At 43.3% G+C, this 24,035-nt stretch overlaps 1 protein-coding gene across 8 annotated transcripts in view; it reads left to right on the top strand.

Annotated features, from left to right (window-relative positions):
- ltbp1 (latent transforming growth factor beta binding protein 1) overlaps positions 1–22,999 on the top strand; it is an 88,215-nt gene extending 65,216 nt beyond the window's left edge. For all 8 annotated transcript variants that reach the window (XM_047335031.1, XM_035605925.2, XM_035605923.2 and 5 more), the window contains 15 exons: positions 248–373; positions 4,084–4,203; positions 6,480–6,602; positions 7,456–7,581; positions 7,717–7,845; positions 12,546–12,674; positions 14,561–14,698; positions 15,607–15,768; positions 16,378–16,467; positions 16,924–17,052; positions 17,664–17,804; positions 18,102–18,278; positions 18,692–18,853; positions 19,312–19,461; positions 19,567–22,999. In XM_047335031.1, coding sequence (XP_047190987.1) covers positions 248–373; positions 4,084–4,203; positions 6,480–6,602; positions 7,456–7,581; positions 7,717–7,845; positions 12,546–12,674; positions 14,561–14,698; positions 15,607–15,768; positions 16,378–16,467; positions 16,924–17,052; positions 17,664–17,804; positions 18,102–18,278; positions 18,692–18,853; positions 19,312–19,461; positions 19,567–19,739 — 2,075 coding nt within the window. In that variant the 3' untranslated portion in view covers positions 19,740–22,999. The remainder of the gene's footprint in view (positions 1–247; positions 374–4,083; positions 4,204–6,479; positions 6,603–7,455; positions 7,582–7,716; positions 7,846–12,545; positions 12,675–14,560; positions 14,699–15,606; positions 15,769–16,377; positions 16,468–16,923; positions 17,053–17,663; positions 17,805–18,101; positions 18,279–18,691; positions 18,854–19,311; positions 19,462–19,566) is intronic.
- The last annotated feature ends 1,036 nt before the right edge of the window (positions 23,000–24,035 follow it).

The raw sequence follows: 24,035 nt of genomic DNA, 5'->3' as shown, positions 1-24,035 counted from the left end.
CGTCCTCTGCAGCAGGCGGTCACAGCTGGTGGCGAGCTTTGTACGCAGAGAGCTCGCATGTTTGTTTTTTCCCAAGATTCACAGCATCCGTGATCTCCGTCATGCTCAGATAACAGTTTGTCCTACAAGCAATAGAGCATAGAGTTTTTTTTCTTATTACAAAATGATAAATGTGGGCGTTCCTGCTACAGCAGGGCCTTCTGCTCAGTTCTAAACTCATGTTGTGCGCCCTGGTTTGTGTGTCCAGATTTAGACGAGTGTTCGGAGACACCATCTTTGTGCGTCGGCGGCCTCTGCAGGAACACGGAGGGCAGTTTCCTGTGTGTGTGTCCGACGGGATTCCTCGTTGACGAAGAGGGAACCAGTTGTGTTGGTAAATACTTACAACTCCTGCTCGTAAATATTAAATTAGTATTGATTTTAATAATTTATTCTTTTCACCGACATGATTTCATGAGATTGACAAATTGAGGATGAGCTTTGGAAATGTCAATGTTATGAGATTTTATTCTAACGTTTGTTACAAACTGAAAAATGAAAAAGAGAAGATATGCTAAGACTGTAATTCATTAGATGGTAAATGGTAAGCTGTACTGATATAGAACTTTTCTAGTCTTTACACCACAGAACACATTCACCCATACACACACATTTTCATACAGCGCTTTTAATACCCAGCACATTGTCTACTGCCGAGTGTGTGTGTGCTGGTGATGTGTGATGGCTTCTTCACTCTTCACTCCGGTCACTTCTCCTTTTCCTCACCTGTGTACCGTCATGAAGTGGAAACGTAGAGCCTCAGGTTTAACAGAATATTTTCTCACATTGAAATTAATTTCCATCTGTGCATTGCCAAATCTTTGCAGTGACTTTATATGCAATCTAGGTCTGTCTGTACCCAACTAAAAATGTGGTCAAAACCAGGTTTGGCTGTTCAACACAAATGTTTCACTGAGCAATGTTTTAGTGGATTTTTTAATTGGGTTCATTGGGACGTGACGGGACAGAATATGCTGTAGTGAACAAGCCAAGTCATCCCTCCAGGCTAATGTGTGCTAGCTACGCTAATGGTGGATTGGAAATGTGCAACAACATATTTTGCCAACACATGACATAAATATAAAATTGAGTTACCTCTGAGCTTTAAATTCACTACTGCTAAGAAGAAAGCAGACGATATTGTTATTTTGGAGCCTGACCAGGCAGCTGTTTCCGTCTCGCTCAGACTCACCCTGGGTCCCAGGGTCACAGTTGCCCCCGGACATCACGGACATCTTGACCAAGTGGACAGGATGACTTGACATAGTGGAATGATTTCACGCTGAACGACTCTGCAGCCACGTTCCTCTGGGGACCGAAATGTCCCCTGGAGTACACTGGACACCGAGTGAAGAATCGCAGTTGTCAGGGTCCCGAAACTTCGACTTTAAAAAATCCTAATTACATCACATCACCTTCATTTGGCAGACGCTTTTGTCCAAAGCGACTTACAATAAGTGCATTCGGCCATGAACATATTACCCAAAAAGTTCGAGAATCAAGAGAGTAATGCTTCTTAATGCTTCATAAGCAATAATGTTCCATGAGACATAATTTGTAGTCTGCTCATTAGATTTCGATCTTAGCTTTACATTTCTTATGTATGAATGGAATTTATTTCCTGATGGTTTTGCTCCTCCTTTGACCAGGGAAAACTACTCTTTGTTTTCATCATACCCAGAGTGTTGATTAAAGGAGGATTCTGATTTTAAAGTGGCGGCAAACGGAAACAAAGTCTTTGTGAATCATTCCCTCGGGATCATAGTCGAGGATCTCCAGTGCTTGATTGCTATATTTTATGGCAATCAAGCAGTCGAGATACTGAACCAGGTCTGGACCAGACTGTGGTTGATGGATTCATGGACTGATTGATAAGGGCATTAACATGTATCAGCACACTATGCGTGCTACACACAGCCACAGCCTCTGACACTGGTCAGCACTCGGTCACATACTTGGACAAGCATGAGCTCAGCGCACTAAGTGCATACTAATAGAATTAGAAGTCTCTGGAATTTTGGACGACACCGGCGACCACACTGTTAACCAGCGTCTGCGCCACCCTCCTCCCTGCTTCATCCCCCTTATTGGGATATAAATATGAGGCGCTCTATCATTACGTGGTTTCCTGACATTTCAACGCAGTTTTTCCCCACCCACCGAAATGATACTGAATTATGGCAGTGAGGGCAAACAGGCCCGATGGTTATTTCCCCCGAACTGCAATAAAGATCTCCTCCCCTCAGCTGTGGAGGATGAGTGATCAGGTTATGACTTCTTTGAGAGGTTTATATGCATGCGGATATACAACCATGGTATCTATTAATAAGATTAATACAAAAACAGGCTGAAGAGAAGGAATATTTTTGAATTCTAAAAAAGACTTATTACACTGTGCGGCAAAGTCACCCGACCAGATTTTCCTACCATACATATCTGACGGATGAACCTGTCTGCACTGGTGCTATTATTACATAGAGTTATAGTGCTTTAAGGTTAGAGTGCAGATTAACTGCTTCCAAGGAAAGCTTACACATACTGCAACATATCATCTGTCCAGCGGTGGGGATTTTTTTCTATTTCCCCCATTTCAATAATTACAACACCATTCACACGTCATTAAAATACTAAACTTATTTTGTATTTTGCCTTTTTTTTTCAGTCATTTTCCTCATTTGTTTGTTGCTTGTAATTTAAACCTTTGCTATTTTTTATAATGTTTTGAATATTGTTTTTATTTTTATGGAAAGCCATGTCTGATTTTGGACCTGTGAAAGGTGCTATACAAACTCGACTTACTTTACTCACGACTGTCTTTGGCGAGGCGTCTGATGTTGGGTTATAGTGATGACGATGCTACACACAGCTGGTTTTAGCCAAAAGATCTTGCTCATACAAAAACGCACCTTTGGTTGGGCCATTCATGGCTTGCAAAGAAAGTAATTCCTCCCTCGAATCAAACTCAACAGTGATCCCACAAACAGATATCGATAGTTTAGTGGTACGTACATTTCTTGCAGGGATTTTTCTGTTTTTTTGTTTTTTTTCTCGATATTTTGTGTCATATCAGTTATCCGCTCTGAAAAAGTTCTTTGAGACAAACTGACACTTTGGAACAGTTTGACTTTGTCTGGTTCTACTAGCCACCCTCTTGCCTGCGTATCATTGTTTCTGTCAGAATTTGGTCTTGTGACTCCTCCACAGAGCATTGCAGTTTTGGCATGACACTCAAGATTGGGCCCAAAACTTCTTCATCATTGCCACGATGCTTGTCAGTGATGACACAGGCTTTACGAGCAGCGTCGTGTGTGTTTTTTATCACCCTGACCACGGCCTGACAGGCAAACAGCCAGAGGGGACCACCCTGAAGGACATGTCCACTGTTTTAAGTTATTTTCTTTTGTCACAAATAAGTTACTTGCTGTAATGAGATTATATTTTGTTTCGCTGAATTGACTTCTCTGTATTTATAAATTGTCTTGTGGGCTGTACAGTATACAGCCCATGGGCTAGACATTCCCCATCCCACGTTTAAAAAAAGAAAAAACAAGTAGAAAAACTGCCATTTCAGGCATTTAGGCTTTCTATTGCTACCAGAAGTTTCCGACCCAATTCCAACTCAACTGTTCAGGATGCAATTACTCCACGATAAAAAGGAAAAAGTTGATGGTACTTTGAGGGAACTGCTCTTCATTATCTGCTCCCATCAAATCATCCAATGTGGTACTGTATCCCTCAAGGTTCGATTTTAGGCCCACTTTTATTTTCACTCCTTTTTACTTTTTTTCTCTTCGCTTTCTCTTGGGTCTATCTCTCGCACACATAGTATTCTGTAATCACTGTTCTGCAGATGACACAGAGTTTTAGTCGGCAGCTATACCCGACAGTGCTCGCTCAATTGGAAATCTCTGCAACTGTTCAGATGACATCAAATGCTCGATGTTCTGTCAAGGTTTAGTAATATGTGATGTACTAGAGGCTCTTGTATACCTGGCTATGGATGATTGGATTTTTGTTTTGACAGCTTTCTCATATTTTTTTCAGATATCGATGAATGTATAAACAGAACAGTGTGTCCCTCTGGCATCTGCCTCAACGTGCCAGGGAGTTACAACTGTGCCTCGTGTCCAAATGGCTTCTTGGCCCAGGGAGGCCAGTGTGTAGGTAGGTCTAACAGTGTGTGCGGAGTTTATGTGCCTGTGTACAGTGGCTTCAGACAGTATTTAGACACATTCACTGTCTGCACACTTTATTACGTTAAAGATTCATATTTAAATGGGTAAATGCTCAATGACCACAATATTTGACCCTTTCTAGCAATTTTTTACTAGTCTACATCTTCTCTCATTTACAAAAGTATTCATACCCTTTGCTGTGGACACTCCAAACTGTGGTCAGACACATGCTATTTACTTTAATGATCCTTGAGGCAAACTGAATAGACTGTACATAGTTTACACACTTTGAATATTTTCTGAAGCCACTGAATGTGTCTGGAACCTTTTTGCAATGCATGTGCTCCTTTGATTCAAATTTCTGTCTTAAAGTTGGACTTCAGATAAGCACAGATAATGTGCTCTGAACCGAATTCCTCCTTCCCCACTAACACCTTACTTCCCTGGTACAAATGCTCTCTCTTTTAATCAAAAGTACATGAACTTAAAACTTGGTGTCGGCGTATTCCTAACAAGTCAGCTAGCAGCAGACTCCAATCCTACTTATTTGTACCTCAAAATGAATGTACCATTCTTTCAATAGTTTGATTGCATCCTAACCACAGGGCCACATGGTGTGCAATGTTTAGCCATCAACACATACAGAAATTAGGTCAGGAAACGCGCTCAGAATAAAATATCGCCAATAAAGCAGCAAAACCACATTGCATTCCAAAGAACACACAGTATGCGCCTACGTTTTCCTGGAAGTGCTGTTATTTCTACCAGAAACCAAAGGTGTTCCCATCTCTCCCCTTTCAGTAGTTTACTGCTGCTTTTATCCCGAGTGACACAGCGCTAGCTGTGAGGTTTTGACTGCTCCCACACCATGCGAGGCAGGCCAAGCCACAGTGGGGTGGCAGTGGATGGTGATGGCAGCGGGAGGAAATAATTAGGCCGTGCAACAGAGTCCTTTATAAAAGTTAATAACCCAGTGCGCAGATGTTTGTGTGACACTGCCAAACGCAGGCAAATGTCACATCACGTGGAACTGTGTGTGTGTGTGTGTGTGTGTGTGTGTGTGTGTGTGTGTGTGTGTGTGTGTGTGTGTGTGTGTGTGTGTGTGTGTGTGTAGAAGAGTTGAATCTAATGTAGCTCCAGGTCTTGGTCATGTGTGTCATGAATGGAGTTCTTGTTGCCCACAGTTGGTCTTATGAGGAGTGAATTCATTCTAAAATGCTGGTATTTGTACTTTGTTATTTTTTTATTGACCATCTATATATATATATATATTTATTTTTTTTCTTCATTCATTCTCCACATTCACCCATTCTGAACGATTTTTTTTTTTAGTTTATTTCCTGCTGCAGTGTTACATGTTATAAATACAGACTTTAAATAAACTTTAATCCAGACCTTTTGGAACTGCACCAATGACGGAGCCAAGGCCTCTTTACTTGCTCATGTAATGGAGGTTTCCATTTTCTTTTTTGAGACTATTGCCAAGACAGTCAACTTTTCAACTCTATTTATTACTACTTGGAGTTTATTTTCATAGCGTAGGCCATCAGCTCTATCAATTAAGATATCTTTGCACTCAAAAGAATGAATGCGAAGCTCCTGGAACAGGACAATATCAATAATGACTCGTCTTAATTCGGGAGCAGTGTAGTGGGGTCTTGGTAAGGTGGGTATAGTTCTGTTTCTACCCTCCTACCTAAAGTGCTGCCTCCACATTGATACATCAGTTAAAGTAATACAGTAATATTTAATAACACTCTCAGCATCCAATTTTAAATGATTGCAGATCCGGATCTGGATCCCTCCCAAAATGTAATCACCTGTTACCATGGCTGACCCCTATCTTTGATAAGAGTTTTCTTTCAAATCCACCCATAACCATTTTGGTAATCCTGCTGACAAACAGAAAGGCACGTAAACAGACCAATCAAATTACACTTTTGGCGGAGATGTTTAAACTGACCAATTAGAATATGCCACGCCAATTACTCTGCCTGCGTGATTAGGCCTCAGGCATCAAACGAGATAAGCTCTCAATACTGTGTCACCATAAATCAGAAGCTTCACTGCTCCCTCAGTGTGCGTCTGTTGTTCAGTGCCGCACAAGCAGCTTGTTCATTACTATTTACAAGTTGTTTTTATAGCCGTTAACTTAAATATTGATTGACCAAGAGAATTTACTGCACTCGTCACATTATATTGCTGCTCAAAGATTTGAAAAGAAATGCCTTGCTTTACGTGTTTCAATGGTTTGCGTTGTTTCAGATATCGATGAGTGCCAGGATGAGCGGGTCTGTACCAGAGGCCACTGCCTGAACACTGAGGGCTCCTTCATCTGTGAGTGTGGACCAGGCTTCAGAGGGTCAGCGACTGGACACGAGTGTGACGGTAGGATCTCCATCACTATTACTACTGTGAACAGAATCTAAAGAGCAAAATTGAATCCAAAAATTGAGACCACTTTCGTACCTCACACCCCTCAGTACGTACAAGACTAAAGAAAAGTTTTTTGTCCGCTTCATAAGAGAATTATCTACCTGCATCAGAAGAGACAACATTGATGCCGTTGGACGTTGGATCTGACTGAATACGTGATAAGAATACAGATGGTGAAATGTGTAATCTGTGTAATAATCAATCTGAAAAACGAGGAACCACAGCAACTGTGCTGGTTTCACACCAATGTCCCGCGGTAAACCGGGAATGTCGTGCAAAAATGAATCTTTGTTGTTCCCCTGACAGGATGTGAAGGGGAGGGGTGGGGGGGCTGTAGATGCAGGGGAGGATAAGGAGCACTGTCATTGTTGACCTCTCGTGTGCTGGGAGAATGATTACATTCACTGATAACACAGTTGACTCATGCACTAACTCGCATAATGTAAAGTATGGAACGACTGAAACTGATAACGGTACGATTGGCCACCTCGCGGTGTCTTTACACACCAATGTGTCCTAAAAGCCACCAGAGGGCAGATTTCTAGGCATGAGCGACTTGTCAGCCAAATCCATGTGTATGAGCTGATGTTCCTTGGGTACTAATTACAGTAATTGTGTGTTTTTATGTTATGACCTTACAAAAATCCTTGGTAGAACTGTGCTCTAAAGAAATGAGATGTTGTGTGTATGGATATATTAGGCAGGTGCTCTTTGTCAGTGTCGGAACTGTGTTGGAACCATATACTGGTATCTGAAAATGGAAGGAGTCACCTCTCCTCATAGGCCTGATGTGTGTATGTTACAGATGTGGATGAGTGTGTAGAGGAAGCAGGGCCCTGTGAGCCTGTGGGGGAGTGTGTGAACAGCATGGGCTCCTACACCTGCACCTGCCCACAGGGATACCAGCAGATCAACGGCACCAGCTGCAGAGGTGAGCGCTGGAGCACACATACGTCCTCTCACCCTCCACGTGTATCTGAACCACAACGCTGACTTTGTGACAGTCCCACACACACACACACACACACATTCACCTCTCAGTGGGTTTTCTCTCCGGTCGTCCCAGATGTCGACGAGTGCATGGATGAGCAGGAGCTCTGTTCCCCCAACGGCGAGTGTCTCAACACAGAAGGATCCTATCTGTGTGTGTGCGAGAGCGGATTCACTACCAACCTCGACACGCCCTCCTGTGATGGTAGGATGCAACGTCATAGAGACGGGAAAAAACACACACACACACACACACACACACACACACACTCACACACATTGAAAGAGTATTGAAAGTGCATTAGGGGGAAATGACTTTCATTAATTCTGGCCCTTTTCTGAACTATTGTCCAATCTGAGGAGACGACACATGCTCACTATTCAACCTTTGTCTATGTTATTCCACCACAGTGCAGTTTCTTATTTTCAACAAATACAATTGAAATTTCCAAACCAACAGTTGCTTAGTAATTTCCCAAACAGCTGGCCACAAGTTTTTAACAAACATTCTTTAAACAGGAGGAAACAAAGTGTATTTGTTAGGGACTATTGTCCGTGGCGAAATGATACAAATGTGTTGCACTGGAGAGTGTGAGAGAGAGAAAAAATGATCTTCTGACACCAGGGTTTTGACTTTTCCCGTAAAAACATCTACTTGATTGATAGGTTAACATTTTGTAAAGATTTTTATGAATGAATCTAGTGATTAATAGGTTGAAAATATATATATTATCCAATATTTCTCACCAAATACTTGCAGAACTCATGACATTCCCAAACACAGTACTTTGTGTTTAGTGTTAATTAGCAAATGGGAGCATGTTAATGATAAACAGACAAGTCAAAGTGTTTTACAGAGGCATGGGAATGCATTAAGAAAACAAAGACATGAAATAAAAATGAATTGCAAGACAATAAAAACACAACAGCAAACCCAACCAAATACATAGTAAAATATTGACTTTATTCTAAAACCTCAACAGACATGAATGTTTTAACCCCCGTTGTAAAAGAATTATGAATTGGATGAATGTGGTTTGAAACCATTACGAATGCGAATGTCTAAGTGCTGCGGTGTGGGCGAAATTCAGACCGAAAAATGTCTAGTTTCACATTAATTGCTAAACAACTGCATTTTTCAGTAAATGTCCCTTAAAAAAAGATTTCTTTGAAAAGAAGAAGCTCACTGACTGCAGAAGAAAGGCCACACCGAAAGAGGACAAGTGGCTATTTGTGATTCATCTGATGCTGCACGTTTTAAAAACAACTTTAGGAAATCTTGCAGCAGAGTGTCAAGGCCACAGGTAGTTGGCCTAAGGTGTTCTGCAATTTCTGTCAAGGCTGCTTAATCTAGGATGTAAAAAATGTGCCAAATTAACTGGAGAGGATTTATGCGGAGGCACCGGACGCAGAGGACTACTTTAATGTTGTTACCTGAAAGTGTACTGCTAAGTTAAATACGTGGGTTATTTATCTGCTAGTCGAGCCATTCCCAAAGACCAATAAATCCTTTTTCCATGATCACCAGCATTTATGAGTTGCTGTCTGAACTTCAGTCATCAGGACTGGAGAACTTCATCAGGATGCTCCAGGTGTATTTCATGTATTTAAACTTCATTTAAGATAAATGCTACTTTGATGTAAACACTGTAGAAGAAATTACGTATGATTTCCCTTCTCAAAATGTGAGTATAGCACACACACACATAGTACAGTAGATATTGGCTCATTTCCACCCTTTTATTCCTTTATCATTGTCTCTATTCTTATCCCCAAAACTCTATTTCTAACTTTGTCACAACCGGAAAGAAAGATGGGGGGGAGTCTTCCTTCACATATGCGGATCTTGTTTTCTAAACCATGCCTGGAGTATCGGCCGCTGTGGCAGAGCTGTTTCAAATCCCCCCTCCTGCCTTGGAAAAAAGCAGAGAGAAAAGAAAACATGAGAGGAAAAGAAACAGATGGAAGCCTTTGAGCTGGCTGTCTAGACAAGGAGGGATATTTGTTGCTCCCTGCCAGTGTATGTGCGTGTCTGAGTGTCTACAGTACTTATATGAATCTAGTTCAACAAGGAGAGATCAGTTGTAAGTGTATAGCAATTGATTTACTGAGGTAGAAACAGAGGAAAGTTTTGGCGGTTAGACTGGATGAGGAGCATCTTCATTAAACGCAGGACCCTCTGAAGATGAGAGACACGATCCTCTTGAGACTGGAGGTGGAGTAGAGCCAGAAGGTGGATGATGGAAACTTTCCCAAGATTTGCTGGGAATCCTGGAGGTGAAGAATGAAGATGGAGGTGGGGAAGACTTGGGTTGTGCCAAAGTCTTCCCCTGATCGGCTCGCGGGCAGAAGTAATGATCATGAGATGAAGCTGAACAAAGCACTGGCCCTTTCACAAACAAATACAATGTGATTTCCTCCAAAAATAATGATTTCATTAAACTTAACACAGCTATAATAATGATTGACTACTATGCTCATAGTTTATTGGGAGAAATAAGATGACAGTGTTGGAAAACTATATTTTCTTTGGGGGCTCTATCACACATACAACCAAGCCACTCACACTCAAAATGTCGAGTCAGTGTTAGAGACCAAAAAGTGTAGGAAAGTGGAAGTGACTGTAGACTATAGAATGTAAACAGTAGATATAAAGAGTCAATTTGAGGCAGATTGTCCTTATCGAACTTCTTCAACGCTTCAGTTCCATGGAGAGATCAGTTGGAAGTGCACTTATTGAGGTAGCAACAGAGGAAAGTTTTGCTGATAAAACTCAAATATTCAACTCCTAATGGGAGAAAAGTAGCACTTAACATAATGTGTGAAAAATGGAGTGAAGAATCTGAGAATTAAGAAGCCAATTTCAGTATTTGGAGAGGTTAAAATGGGGTCAGACAGTATGGGAGTTTAGCCTGTGGTGAAGGTTAGAGGGCTGTCAGAGGCCAGAGGAGAGACATTTATTTATTCATTTATAGCCTGTAATTATGGCCAAAGGCCTGTTGGAGGCCAGGGCTGATAAAATATGGTGCATGGAAGAGCCAGCGGAACGCGAGAGGAGGCCATTAAAGCTAATTCGAAAAGATGTCGTAAAGGAGCAACCACCTCCGGCTATGTGCGGACCCCACAGCTCCCTGAGGCCTGAGGGATTCTGGGAAGAGAACAGAGTGTAATCAGTGTAATCCCAGTGAAAGTGTGTGGAATATGCTGAAGATGAACAGTGGCCCCATGATGAAGAGAGGATGGTGAAGATGTAGCGGCACATATCCTAAGAGACTGTCCCAGGAACTGCTGAGCCATGGAAAAACTCTAGGTGGACATCTTTGCGATGACAAATAAAAGCACATCAATGCTGACGGAGGAGTGTGAACATAGGATTGAAGCTGCTATGGTACACTGAAGAACATGGGCCAGTCATTAAGAACAATACTAGTCCCTCATTCAGGATTGCGAGGACAAGGGCTGGTGGTTGTTGTCAGCTCTGGGCCTGGACGAAAGGAGGAAAAACAAGCTGGCAGGATGAGGAAAGAGGCAGAACGTGCCTCTTGATAGTTATGGAGTAGGCGAGAGGAGGGAAGCTGCAGGCCAGGAGCAGATGGGCGGGGATTTGCCGACCAACTGGAGAGTGTAGTGGTTCAGGGTCGAAACGCCTGACGACATCTGCTCCTGGTCAAAGGCTATGGTCACCTAAAGAGGGTAACCCGAAGAAAGCGCTCCCAACAGGTGTATGTCACAAGGGCTACAGATGGGGAATGACTGCTGGAGGTGAACTCCGATCCAGGCACAGGATCTTTTAAGTTCTGAGAGTTAAAACCAGACAAAGAATATGCTATTCTTGTGACATGAACTGCAGCAAACAGTGATCATTAAAAAAGGAAGAAAACAAGAGAATGGGGAGCCAATGCATCTGATGAATGGCCTTATGTGGACTCTGTCGGCTTCACCATCACGCATTTCAACGAGCACTGAAGGATATTTCTAATTATAATTCTGATTTATGCCACATTCCCCTAAATTAGGCTAATTGCCCCCACAGCACAGAAGAAGAAGAAGAAGAAGAAGAAGGGGCAGAAAACTGAAAAGGCCAAATGCTTGAAATCCAACTGCCGTGACAGTACTTACTACCAAAATCCATGGATCTAACTGCATCCTTGTAGAATGAAAGCAAGTCAAAAGTAGAGTACAGGGCTTACACTAGATGATGGACCAAGCATTTCTCACCTGAGAGGGAGATACCATATGAAACATGTGTATTTAATTGTCGTGAGGAGACTGATCTAAATGCCTGAACGCATCAGTAATGTCAGGAACCTTGAGCTGCTCGCTTTAAAATGCTCAAGTCGAGGTGTGACGGCGAGTTGACACTTGGGCCGGACGAACTTGATGCAAGATGTTAAAAACGGAGGCAACAGGCTGAACTTGAATGAACGCTGATGAAGAGCATCGGAGCATCAGGCTTGGAATCCAACCAGTGCTGTTCCTTCGAGAGCTCTGTCTTGTACTTAAAAACGCTGCCAGAGTCGGACACGGCTGAAACGGAGAGTACAATAAATAAGCGTTTGACACGTTTTTGCACAACGGGAGGTGTGAAAAGATGGAAATGCAGCTTTTTAAGAGCAGGAGCCAGGGTCTGATTGGCTCGCGGGGAACGTGGCCAGAGGGATCGCTGGTGCTGATTTGAAAATGGAGAATTGATTTTGACAGCGTGAGAGAGTTGCAGTGGTGGAGGGGGAAAAAACAGCAGACATTTGTTCATAGAGGAATAAAAAGCAGCATGTGAGGGAACAGATCTTCCACTGTTTTACACCAGCTGCCTCGATTACAAATCTGTGTCAAAGAGAAGAAATTGTGGAACAAATGACTGAAGGAAAAAACACCTGAGGTTGTATTTGTTTGTTTGTTCTTCAGATATCGATGAGTGTGGCCTCAACGAGACGCTGTGTGGCCCTCACGGCTTCTGTGAGAACAGACTGGGCTCCTACCGGTGCCTCTGTGACCAGGGTTACCAGGAGTCCCTGGACGGTCAAGCCTGTGAGGGTAAGTGTTGCTTTTTTTGTTTTATTACATATTAAGCCTGGAGGTATGAAGATATTTGAAAAGGTTTTCAGTGGACAACTGTTCAAGAAAACAAGGGGCGTTAATCTACTTGCTGTATTTCTTTTACCTGTATTTAATCAAACTAAGTATTGTCTTGTCGATGTGATTCAAATATAACCAGTGCAAGAATTAAACAGGGATAATGGGAATGATAATCCAAAAAGAAGCCAGCAAACATCGCTCAAAAATATATTACGTTACCTTCTTGGTTTATTTTGAAAAAATGTTTTTAAATGTCTTTATTACAGATTTATTATCCCCCAAATTTTGTATAAACTTTTCTGCACTTTGACTTGTATCAATCCCTTTTTTATTGTAATGATATACGATCTATTTTTCTCGATATGTGAGGTAAATAAAGACCACAACCACCACTGTTATTTCTCTCCTGTTACCTTCGGCCTCAGTTGTTTTGCTCGGATAATTTTTAAAAGCAGCATTGCCAAGTATTGTGGACGCGCCATCCCAATCAGGGATACGTGGAACTCTTGTGTTGAAAATCAGCGGTTTTCCTCCAGTTTGGTTTGGAATGAGTCAGAGCCGGTGGGTGCTGGTGGTTTCCCCCGGACTAACTGGGCCCCTGCAGCTCACATCTCGTCGAATTTCCTCCAGCAGGAAGGACCGTCTGAGTAGACTTCCCCCCACTGTACCCTGATAGAACACTTCCCCCGCACACACTCTCCCAGTTGGCCAATCCCACCAAGACACACAGACATTAAGTAGTGTACCACAACTACCAGCTTGCTTTCATTCGAATACTACAATACAGTACATGCATCACACACACACACACACACACACACACACACACACACACACGCACGCACTTTGGCACTGGGTTTCGGTCCCACCCTAGTTCAACCCTGCCAGCTGCCTCCACCTCACTGCCAAACCATCACTGAACTGTGGCTAGCACAGATGGACTCACTTACACACACACACACACACACACAATCCTTGAAAACCAGCAGCGGTGGTGCACCACTAACCATTCAGAATGCGTCTCGTCTTTCTGTCTTCCCCCTCCATTTATCCCTCTCCTCTTATCGGCCAACTTCTTTCTGCTCTCCTCCTCTGAGCTTCTATCTTCACCTTCATCTCTCCTTCATCTCTCTTCCTCCTCTCCATTCTCCCCCACTGATGCATTGCCATCACCTTTTTTCAAACTGTTCAAACTCCGGCAACCTTGAACAAGCCATCAAGCAATACCTCGCCTCAGTAATGTGGGGGAAATCCTAATGTGAGGACATCCAGAGCATTTGGCATTTCCCTTTCCCAGCTCATCTCATGAAAATAACACAAAGCTCAGAGGGTTTGGGATTCAAACCAGTTGACTTAAAATAAATAGATCCTGAAAAGGAAGAAAGATGGTTCAGCAGGGTTCCTCTCTTTGTCCACTGCTGCTCTTTTTTTTAACTCAGTAATCATTGTTTTTGTTTTTCTCGCTGTCTGTTTTCAACTTGGCAAATTCTCAAATCAGACAGCGGTGATTCAGCTTCCTGTTGTAGGGACAGGTTGAAAAGCTTTGGACTGATTGGAGTGTCCAACGTAACAGATATGCTTCAACTTTCTACTTTGGCTTTGTAACACTACAGTTTCATATTGAACACTTCTGATAATAACATATATAATCCCTGTTTAGCTGTGTGCGGCGCTCTTTTCCCCACAGTCACTCTCACACTCTCTCTCTCTTTCTCTCTCTGTGTTGATGTCCCATTAAAACATTAATAAAGTCTTCACTTTCCTCGTCAGGCAGAATTCAGCATAAATATTTTCGTCCGTCTGAATAGTGGTTGTCAACGTGTTGTGTTCCTCCTCCTCCACAGATGTGAATGAGTGTGAGCTGCTGAGCAGTGTGTGTGGAGAAGCTCAGTGTGTGAACATGGACGGTTCCTTCCTCTGCATGTGTCCCAGCGGCCAGGACTATAACGTCATGGTCGCCAAGTGTGAGCCTGTTCCCACAGGTGAGCCTCCGTCGAATTCATAAAAGAACCATTAAAACATCAGGGTGTACAGATTGTGTTGTTGCTCATGGGCCTGGGCACTACCACGTCTCCATACAAGTGATTGAGCTGCACACACTCGCCGCTGCAGAAGAGCAGGACGCCAACAATGGATCTCCTTTAACCAAACACATTACGTAACAGCACACTCATGAAAGGATTACACGACTCTATAATTAAAACCAGACGTGACTGTAGACTGTGTGATGGTTTTGTATGAACAAAAGAATCATTTATTTGCGGCAGTGTCTCATTGAAGAATATAGGATGAATGACGCCAGTGTTATGACACGTTTGACTACATGCAGCAATGTGAAGTTAACAACAACATGGAACTCTTACTGTTCCACTAACCGCCAATTAACACATCTGGAAGGTAGTAAAGCAGGAAGGTAGTAACATCTTCATCATCGTCACTTATTTATGTTAGTTTGGAAATGTACACGTTGGACCCTGGTCATGTCATAACTAATCAACACGAATGCTGCTATCAGGCCAAAAATAATCCAGTTGTATCCCATCCTACTAATTTGGTTCTTTGTAGATTGATTTGTTAATCCAGGATTAGGGTTTTTTTTTTCTTTTATTGTCTGCATTGCAGCAGCAGAAAGTTTTTCTCGCATTTCTGATGACGCGTGCAGTATAACGATGTCTGGAGGGAAATTCAGTGAGGCTGGAAAAAACAAACTTGAAAAAATGATTTCTGCAGTAATAAATGTCAGACCACTGGCTGGAGTCGGCCACTGTCCTGATTTCACATGAGTGACAACCGCTGAGCTGAATAAATTCTACATCCCATCTGACCCTCGCCACCTGCTGCTGTGTGTGTGCCCTCTGCCCCCCACTCTCCTCCTTCGCTCTTGTTTCAGTGTCGTCGGTGGAGCGTAAGGAGTGCTACTATCAACTGAGTGACGAGAACCTGTGTGAGAGTGTGCTGACCAGCCACGTCACCCTGCAGGAGTGCTGCTGCACGCTCGGAGCGGGCTGGGGTGACAACTGTGAGGTGCATCCCTGCCCTGTCAATGGCACAGGTGAGTTCAGGTGGGCGGGGGGGGCGTCATTTAAAAAAAAAAACCACGTATGTAGTTGATTTAGTGAAGTGTGCGGACTGCAGCACCACCACCAGAGAGTGGTGTCTGCAGCATATAACATGTCCCTGATCTTTGAATATCGGTAAAAGAGTTAACTTGATTTATTTGTTGAACTATTTAAAAAGAATTTTAGAAGGTTCTTAATTACTTTCTCTAATTTTACTAATTCTGATTCTCACTGTTCCTCACAAAATGAGAAGGAGAGAGAAAATATTGCTCATTTTAATTCTCCTGCCTCAGTCAGATTTTCCCTTTGTCGGCTTCGGCTGCATTGACTCACAGATTCAGACTGAAAGATGGGCCGTGAGCGTAATCAGAGCGTGTTACCCCGGTCTTAGCTGTTCTCGACTGGCTCTCTGAGATGTGAACAAAGCTCTTCACTTCAGTCAGTGAAGTCCGCCACAGTAACCAACAGATTACAGTCTGAGCAGGAACTAAACTTCTCTGTCGGCCCTGCACAGCGAGATGCGCCTGATAAAAGTGTCCTTACAGTAAATACTGACAGGCCAAGACACACATGGATGCTTAACCACTCCCGTCTCCTTTCAGACCAGTTTAACCAGATGTGTCCATCTGGACGAGGTTTGATCCCCAGTGAAGATTTGCTGTACGGAGTACCCACTGATGACAGCTACAAAGGTAAGACTGGGATACTTCCTCACAACGACGCAGGTCAAACGGCTTCATCTGCAGTGCTTAGTCATTTCCACGTGTGAACTTCATTGTCCGGAGTTGCACTCACCTACTGGAAATTGCACCTGGGAAGAGCGTGCAGGGGGCAGGATAGTAATGTCATCGACACGCCCTCTAGCTCGAATTGAGAGATAATCTGCGGCCGTCTGAGCCTCAACCACAACTAATGAGTTTGTCTCCATATTATCTACTGATTTTATCACACTTCATTGCTTTGACAGGAGCAAACGTCACGATCTGACCCAGTTGTCGGCTGGTGATGATGATACGATCTTTCCTTCTGGATGGCTGGGCGATATGCTAATCCCACTCCATCGCTTCATGCAGATCTCTGTTTGCCTAAATGTGTTCATGTTACTCTGACGCGTGTCATGTGCCGCCTTCTCTCCGCCTGTATCCCAGATGCTGATGAGTGTACACTGTTTGGCGAGGAGGTGTGTAAAGGAGGCTTCTGTCTGGATACCGTGGGCAGCTACGAGTGTTACTGCAAGACCGGACAGGACTACGACTCTGCCAGACTGGAGTGCAGAGGTCAGGGTGATACGCAGCAAAACCGCAAGACACGTCGTGCGTTTTGACCTTCTGCGCATTTGTCATACGATAATGTGACCAGAAACAAACTGTTGAAAATAGTTTAATTGAAGACCAATAAAATATTTGAAGAGATAAAAAACAGGTACTTAGAAAATTTAAAATGGCTGAAATAACTAAATGAGTCTGAAAATAAAAACAACACAATCAGTGAGTGTGCATGAAATCTAAATGTCTCTAAAGGGAAACACAATTGTTCAAGTGTTCTACTTATGTCTCGCCGCTCAAGTTTTTGTGTTCATGAGCTTATGTTCTTAGAAGGAAAGTAGAATTAACTTCACGTTTGGCCTGAACAAAACATGGATCAAATAATGTGAGTGTGAAAATTCTTCTTGACCAGTAGCTAATTCCACTCACTGGCTTTTTTCCAGAGCTTTAGCTCAACATCTCTCAATGCTTATACCACTTCCCTCAGCGCTTTTAAGACCTCACATGTGTATTTACTTATTATGTGAATCTAGGCTAAGTTCACTCTTTTTAATCATTGTTTTTAACTATTCCTGTTGTTGTGCTGTTTTTCCATGAAAATGTCTCTGTTTGCTTCTCTGTAGACATCAATGAGTGTCTGGACGAGTCTGTGTGTGTCGGTGGACAGTGTCTGAACACTGAGGGCTCATACATGTGTTTCTGTACACATCCCATGGTGTTGGACCCCGACAGTAACCGCTGCGTCTTCATTCCCGAGGTGGCAGGTGAGAAACCTGCACATTGTTCTTATCCAAACAAACACTCCGAGTGTGTGTAATCACAAACAGACCAAACTAAAATTCAATTTTTATGTCATTGAGTATTTTATATGTTGATATACAGACATTACTAAAATTGCGATGTTAGGATAACGATCTTAAGCTTAATGACAACCAAACTATAATCGATTCATGTGCTTCAACCAAAATGTGCTTCGCTTATTTTCTGTGTGTAATAGATGATATTTAATTGCACGAAGCTGTGAGAGTTGAAATGCTGTGTGTGTGTGTGTGTGTTTACAGAGCAACACGAGACAGAGCAGATAGACTACCAGGGGATCTGCTGGCAGATGGTGACACAGACCATGACGTGCACGCAGCCGTTCGGCCTCAACAGGAAGACCACGTACACCGAGTGCTGCTGTCTGTACGGAGAGGCCTGGGGCATGGACTGTGCCCTGTGTCCGCCGCGAAACACCGGTACACGCAACAACACACACACACACACACAACAACACACACACACACACACACACCGTTCTCACATGTAGTGTGTCTCACATTCTGTTGTATATGTTGAGTAGTCTTTGGCCGCTCCGCCAACGAGTCCCCCCCCCCCCCTCCCAAGCGCTAACTCGACTGTCGGCTTCACTGCTCTCATCACTCTCACCCCACAAGCTGAATGCCAATTGATTTGTTGAGTCTCAAATGTAAATTCAGTTCGTAAAAAACAAAGAGCAGCAGACAAATGATTGCTGCAAACATAAAAATGTAAATTCCTGATATTGAAGACCAAGTGTTTGTCTTTAGTTAATCCAAACAGGCTCAAAGTATAGAAATATAATATCCTCCTTTTTGTCTTTTCTTTCTTTCTGTACACGTCTCTCTCTCAGAGGATTATGCATCCATGTGTAACCTGCCTCTGGGTGGCGGGCGGCGTCCGTACGGCCATGACGCCCTCACCGCCGGCCCCGTCCATGAATACGAAGTGGGCCCAGACTATTCTCCATCACCTGAGCAGGATGCTGCGCTGCCTTTCTATGAGAACCAGGAGCGTGAGTGTTTGCATTCGATGCTTCCTTTCCATCAACATAGCAATGAAACACAGGATTGTTTTTTTTAACAACTGTGCAGACTGCAGCCTCCAAATAAAGTTGAATCTACACCTTTTTGGAACAGTTGAAAAACTCCCATCGCCCATCTGAACCTTCGAGAGCTTCCAGTATTCATAAATATACAGGTTCAGCTCCTTTGAAGGGTAACAGTTGTTGAAGTGTTGTGCAGCACTTTGCTGCCACCTTGTGACAGTCAGACTAACAACATGTTAAAATGAGAAGCTTCAAAAGGCAGGACAGTCCATAAGTCTGCTGGTCCACCTCAGTCCAGTCCATCTCATGCTCATTCACCTGATGCAGCATCTTCCAGAGATAATGTTTCTTCATGTGGTGATCACACACAAAAGTGTAGCCTCTTGATTTCAGAGTGATGCACCTTGTCGACTCTTTTTCTTCAGCTCCGTACAAGGCGTTTGAGGGCTTGCGAGCAGAGGAGTGCGGGATACTGAACGGCTGTGAGAACGGTCGGTGTGTCCGGGTCCAGGAGGGCTACACCTGCGACTGCTTCGATGGCTACACCTTGGACTTGTCCCGCATGGCCTGCGTCGGTAAGAGAGCAGTTACACACAACTAAAGAAAAACAAAGAGAGACAACTCAGAAATATCTGTCATTTAATTCCATGTAATCTAATAACTCCTCCTCGTGTCCGCAGATGTGAACGAGTGTTCAGAACTGAACAATCGGATGTCGCTGTGTAAAAACGCCAAGTGCATCAACACGGTGGGCTCCTATCAGTGCGTATGTCTGCCGGGGTTCACTGCCTCCGACAGACCCAACTACTGTGTGGAGGTCGCAGCGCGCCACGCATCAACACGCACACAGTGAGCGCGGACGATAGGTGGCGACGAGAGACACAAAACCACACGCACAAGCTTGTATTACTATACTTGTGAGGACGTCCACTGGCTACATCCGGTCAATGCCAAAGCCTGAACTCCAACCATTAAGTTCGACTCCCCGGGTTTGGTCAGTGTCCAGCAGCGCTCCTCAATCCCCAAACACTTCGTAGCTCATCATCAGCAGTGACCTGCAGGAACATTTGAGATGTGGGGGCGTCATATAACAAAAATAGGGAGCGGACCACATTTTGTAACTATTAGAATCTATTTATAGTCTTTGTCCAACCTCCCAAACACAAGCCCCTTCAATTAACCTTAACCTGATTCCATAATTTAAAATGAATCCAAATACAGATCTGTTGTTACCAGTGTCATTGTCATGTCTACTCCCTGCCTTCCACTTCTGCTCTACATCAGAATGCATGTTTTTTTTCTGTTGGAATATATTTGTTATACTTTTTTATTTTCAGTGGTTTTTCCAATAAAAACAAAAATCCCGCCTAAATAATATAGAAATACTTCCAATGTTAAGGCCCAATTTTTTTTAAAGGCCGCTAGAGTAATTAAGCTTTTCTTCAACGCCACAGTAAACACGGTAACTTTGCTATAGCTCTTTTTTTCTACCGCGTTAAAAGAATTATTCTGCATTTTGGAATACGATTACTTGATTGTTATTGAAGGTTACTGACTATCAAGAAACCAAAAAAAGCTGTACCTTAGTAATGCGTCATCAAGTCAACATGTCTGCTGTCTCGGACAAGTTTCTTTCCCGGGCTCCACTTCAGACTTCACACACAAATAACTCTTTGGGCTCTGGGAAAAGTTTTACAACCATAAAACCTTCATGGATGATAAATTCCCTGCATACAGAAACAAATATTTACCTTGTTCGCTGTTTGAGGCTTCCTGTCAAGTTCTATAATGGCTGTTTTGAGTTAAAGTAATTTTTATTGCAGTACCACGAGCGGCCACTGGGATAAAAGTCGCGCCCTGTTTGGTAGATTGTGCCGTGTCCTGCTCCCTTTATACATCCAGGGGAGTTTATGCTGCCTTCAAATGTAACTTGTGAGCTTGTGGTTACGTCGAGAACACCGCTGCTCGGCCACATGGACGCTGATACTAACAATAGTTTGGCATCTCAGAAGCTAAGAGAAGCGAACAGTTTAGCTAGCTAGCAGTCAGGTGAGGTAATGCAGGAAACACAAAGACATGACGGGGTAAAGGCGAGGCTGTTGGAAATATCAACAGTTTATGTCATTTTAAAAAACATCAACTATAAGACTAAAATTGCAATATATAAAAATATATATGATCAAAGAGAAAAGAACTTCCTTGACCTCCACCGTTTCTGAAAACGTTAGCAAACATGTCGCAACGCGTGAACTTTGATCGTTCCCAAAGTCCGAGGTTGTGAATACGGATGCCTCTTGTGAACATGCGGTAAACGCGGGCCCACTTGACGGCAGCGCTATTTTGTAAAAGTGGTGCACATGCCATGGACATCGTCACTCCGTCCAATGTCACCGAGAAAGTCACGGCGGCTGTGATTAGCATGCTTAAATGCGAATATAAAGCAGCCGGGGCTGCAGGAATGTCGCAGGCGTTTACTACCTAACCAAAGTTTCTGGACAAATTCATAGTTTTATTGAAGATTGTGCGACAGAGGAGGAGTCACACGGATCGACGTAGTTGCTACAGTCCGTGCTGAGAGGGAACATTTCTTGATTTTTTTTTCTTGATTTTGAAATCCAAAGTAAGTTGGAGCAAAGTGTTGGACTGAGCCACAAGCAGCACGCTCAACGTTAACGCCGCGCCACCCGGCTCCAGGGCCGCCGCTTTAAAAGAATCCCATGACTCTTCCTGAGTAACTTACCACTTCCCAACTCATTTGAATGTCCTTGTTGTTGTTTTTTCTCTTTTTCCTAGTCTTTTTCATTTTGATGTTGCCGAGTATAAAGCTGAGATGTAAATGCTGAGATGAAGCTGAACCTGAAGTTTGACCTAAACCAAAGCTGCTTTCAGACATGCGCTGAAGTCCAGACCTTTTCCAGAACTTTTCCAGAGGGGCTGTATGTCAAAACGCAAACGTTGCTCTGGACTTTTTCCAGAACTTTCTTCTGCCAGCCCCCTGGTCAAATTTCCGGAAACTCCCCAAGGGACAATAAAGCAGGAAAATCTCCGGGAAACTCAAAGACAAAAACTCTGCTTTCCGATGTCCTGCCTCCTGCGTTCTCTACCCCGATGTTCCAGAAATGTGCCCGCCGCGTTCACCGTGTGTGAAAGGCACATAGGATGAACGCGGCGGGCACATTTCTGGACATTTTCCGGCGTTCATGTCTGAAAACAGCTCTATTGACGACCTTAGAGAGGTGTGGGTCTTCAAGCAGAGCTGTATCACCGAGGGGACAATCGTTCCTTAAAAGTATAGAAATACAAGACACACACACACACACACACACACACACACACTTATTTAATCAAAGCCCATATATTCTGCACTGTATAAAATACACACTACATGAAACAGTCATTTACTTGAGATGAAGATTCAACTTAATCTACTATTTGGTGTCGACCTTATGTTGGGGATAGAAACACAGAATTGTATAAAATGTATGTTTTGTCCTTTGCTTTTTTCTGAGGTTTTTTTTTGTTCTCATTTTTGTTTTAGAGTGGACATGTGCGTGCCACAAAAGGCCGTTTTTTGCTCATTTTAACGAATTGACAAACCCTATGGACTTTTGCTGGGTGATCCAGTCTTATTTTGTGCCCAGTCAAACCGATTGTGGATATTTAATTCTGTGAAGAGGCCAGCTGCTCGCTCCTCCTCTTCCTCCTTCGCCATCCCTCTGTCTGCCATAAAGAAAAGTCTGTTACCACGCGACACTACGTTTGTAAAATACAGTCCTGAGTCTACTTGTTGTTTCATGTTTCTTACAAAGAGCTAAAAGACTGTTTTTGTTTCCTGGTTTTTCGTTCCCTTCCTGTGTGTTGACATGACTGAAATGAATTTTCTTGTTTTACGTTGTCATACTTCTCTTAACTACGTTTCACTGCCAAGTCTTGCCGGGTGGTGGCAAAGCTGCTATGGGACGGCGACGGGAGAGAAGAAACTTGTGTACATTTAAACAAAGGAGTGGAGAACACAGCTGGTGTATTTGTAATTTGTACATGGATAAATAGCTTTTTTTTCTATGAATTCATAACACAATGTACATTAAACCCCTTGGTATTAAACCCCAAAAATTGTGATATTGAAATGTTTCAAAAACATGAGGCGTGTTCAGGTTGAAGGTGAAGCGTTGCATTCTGTGGACCGGTGTCCAAACCCTCCTCCATCCAGTCGGATTAGGAGCGGTCGGTCGTCCCCTCGTCGATTTCACAAAGGGTGACAACCTGTTCAGTGTCTAACAAGGAAACGTGAGTTTTATGAACACAAATCCACACTGAACACGGGACAGATGCCGCCTTTGTTGTGTTTCACCTCTGAATGGCACGGTGTTATGTGTAACTGTGTAACTGAGTGTGTGTGTGTGTGTGTGTGTGTGTGACCTTCAGAGAACCTTTAGGACGGTGCCAGTGTGGCTTCACTGAGCCCAGTGCGTCTGTTTTCATTGTCAGTGGCTTTTAGTCGAGACAAAACAAAAAACAAAGGCCATCGGATCAAGGTCACACACACGGAACACGAGCAGGAGAGATCTCACACATCATGTCACCGGGCAACAGAGATGCTTTATCTTTTATCACAGGGGGACTCGTTTTTTGATCTATGCCTTTATTTGTCAGGGTTCTTTATGGATGTCAAGTTCTGGCGCATCTGTAAAATGGGCAAAAAATAAAAAGTGTGTGTGTGATGAAAGGGTCTGGTGGGGGGGGGGGGGGTGCAGACACCTGCACCGTTCACAAGATCACGTGGCAGCCTTATCATTACGACACTCTGTGGAAAAAGCTGCTAATAGTGTCTTAGTTTATTAACAACAGAGGCCCTGCTGGAAGTCAGATCAACAAACTTCACACAGCTCATCTTGTCTGGTACCCCAAAGTTCAAATAACCCTTAAAAGGAACCGGTTCCCGGCTGGTGGAGAAGTGAGGTTTTGATTTCTTCATAGATAGATGACTGTAACTCTTGTTTTTCCTCTTTCGGTTACATATTAGTTTGTCCGTTCAGCCCTGTTTCCTCTTTGAGTTGACCTGGTTTGTTTGTAGGAACCATTTGGTCTCCTTGGAAATGAACATGTCAACCTGCCGGTGGCAGAAGAGGTGAAGTCAGGCCATCGCAGC

This window comes from Scophthalmus maximus, chromosome 10, assembly GCF_022379125.1.
Source record: "Scophthalmus maximus strain ysfricsl-2021 chromosome 10, ASM2237912v1, whole genome shotgun sequence".
Taxonomy (NCBI): domain Eukaryota; kingdom Metazoa; phylum Chordata; class Actinopteri; order Pleuronectiformes; family Scophthalmidae; genus Scophthalmus; species Scophthalmus maximus.
The sequence above is the reverse complement of the archived record's forward strand: the minus strand, read 5'-3'. Positions and strand labels throughout refer to the sequence as shown.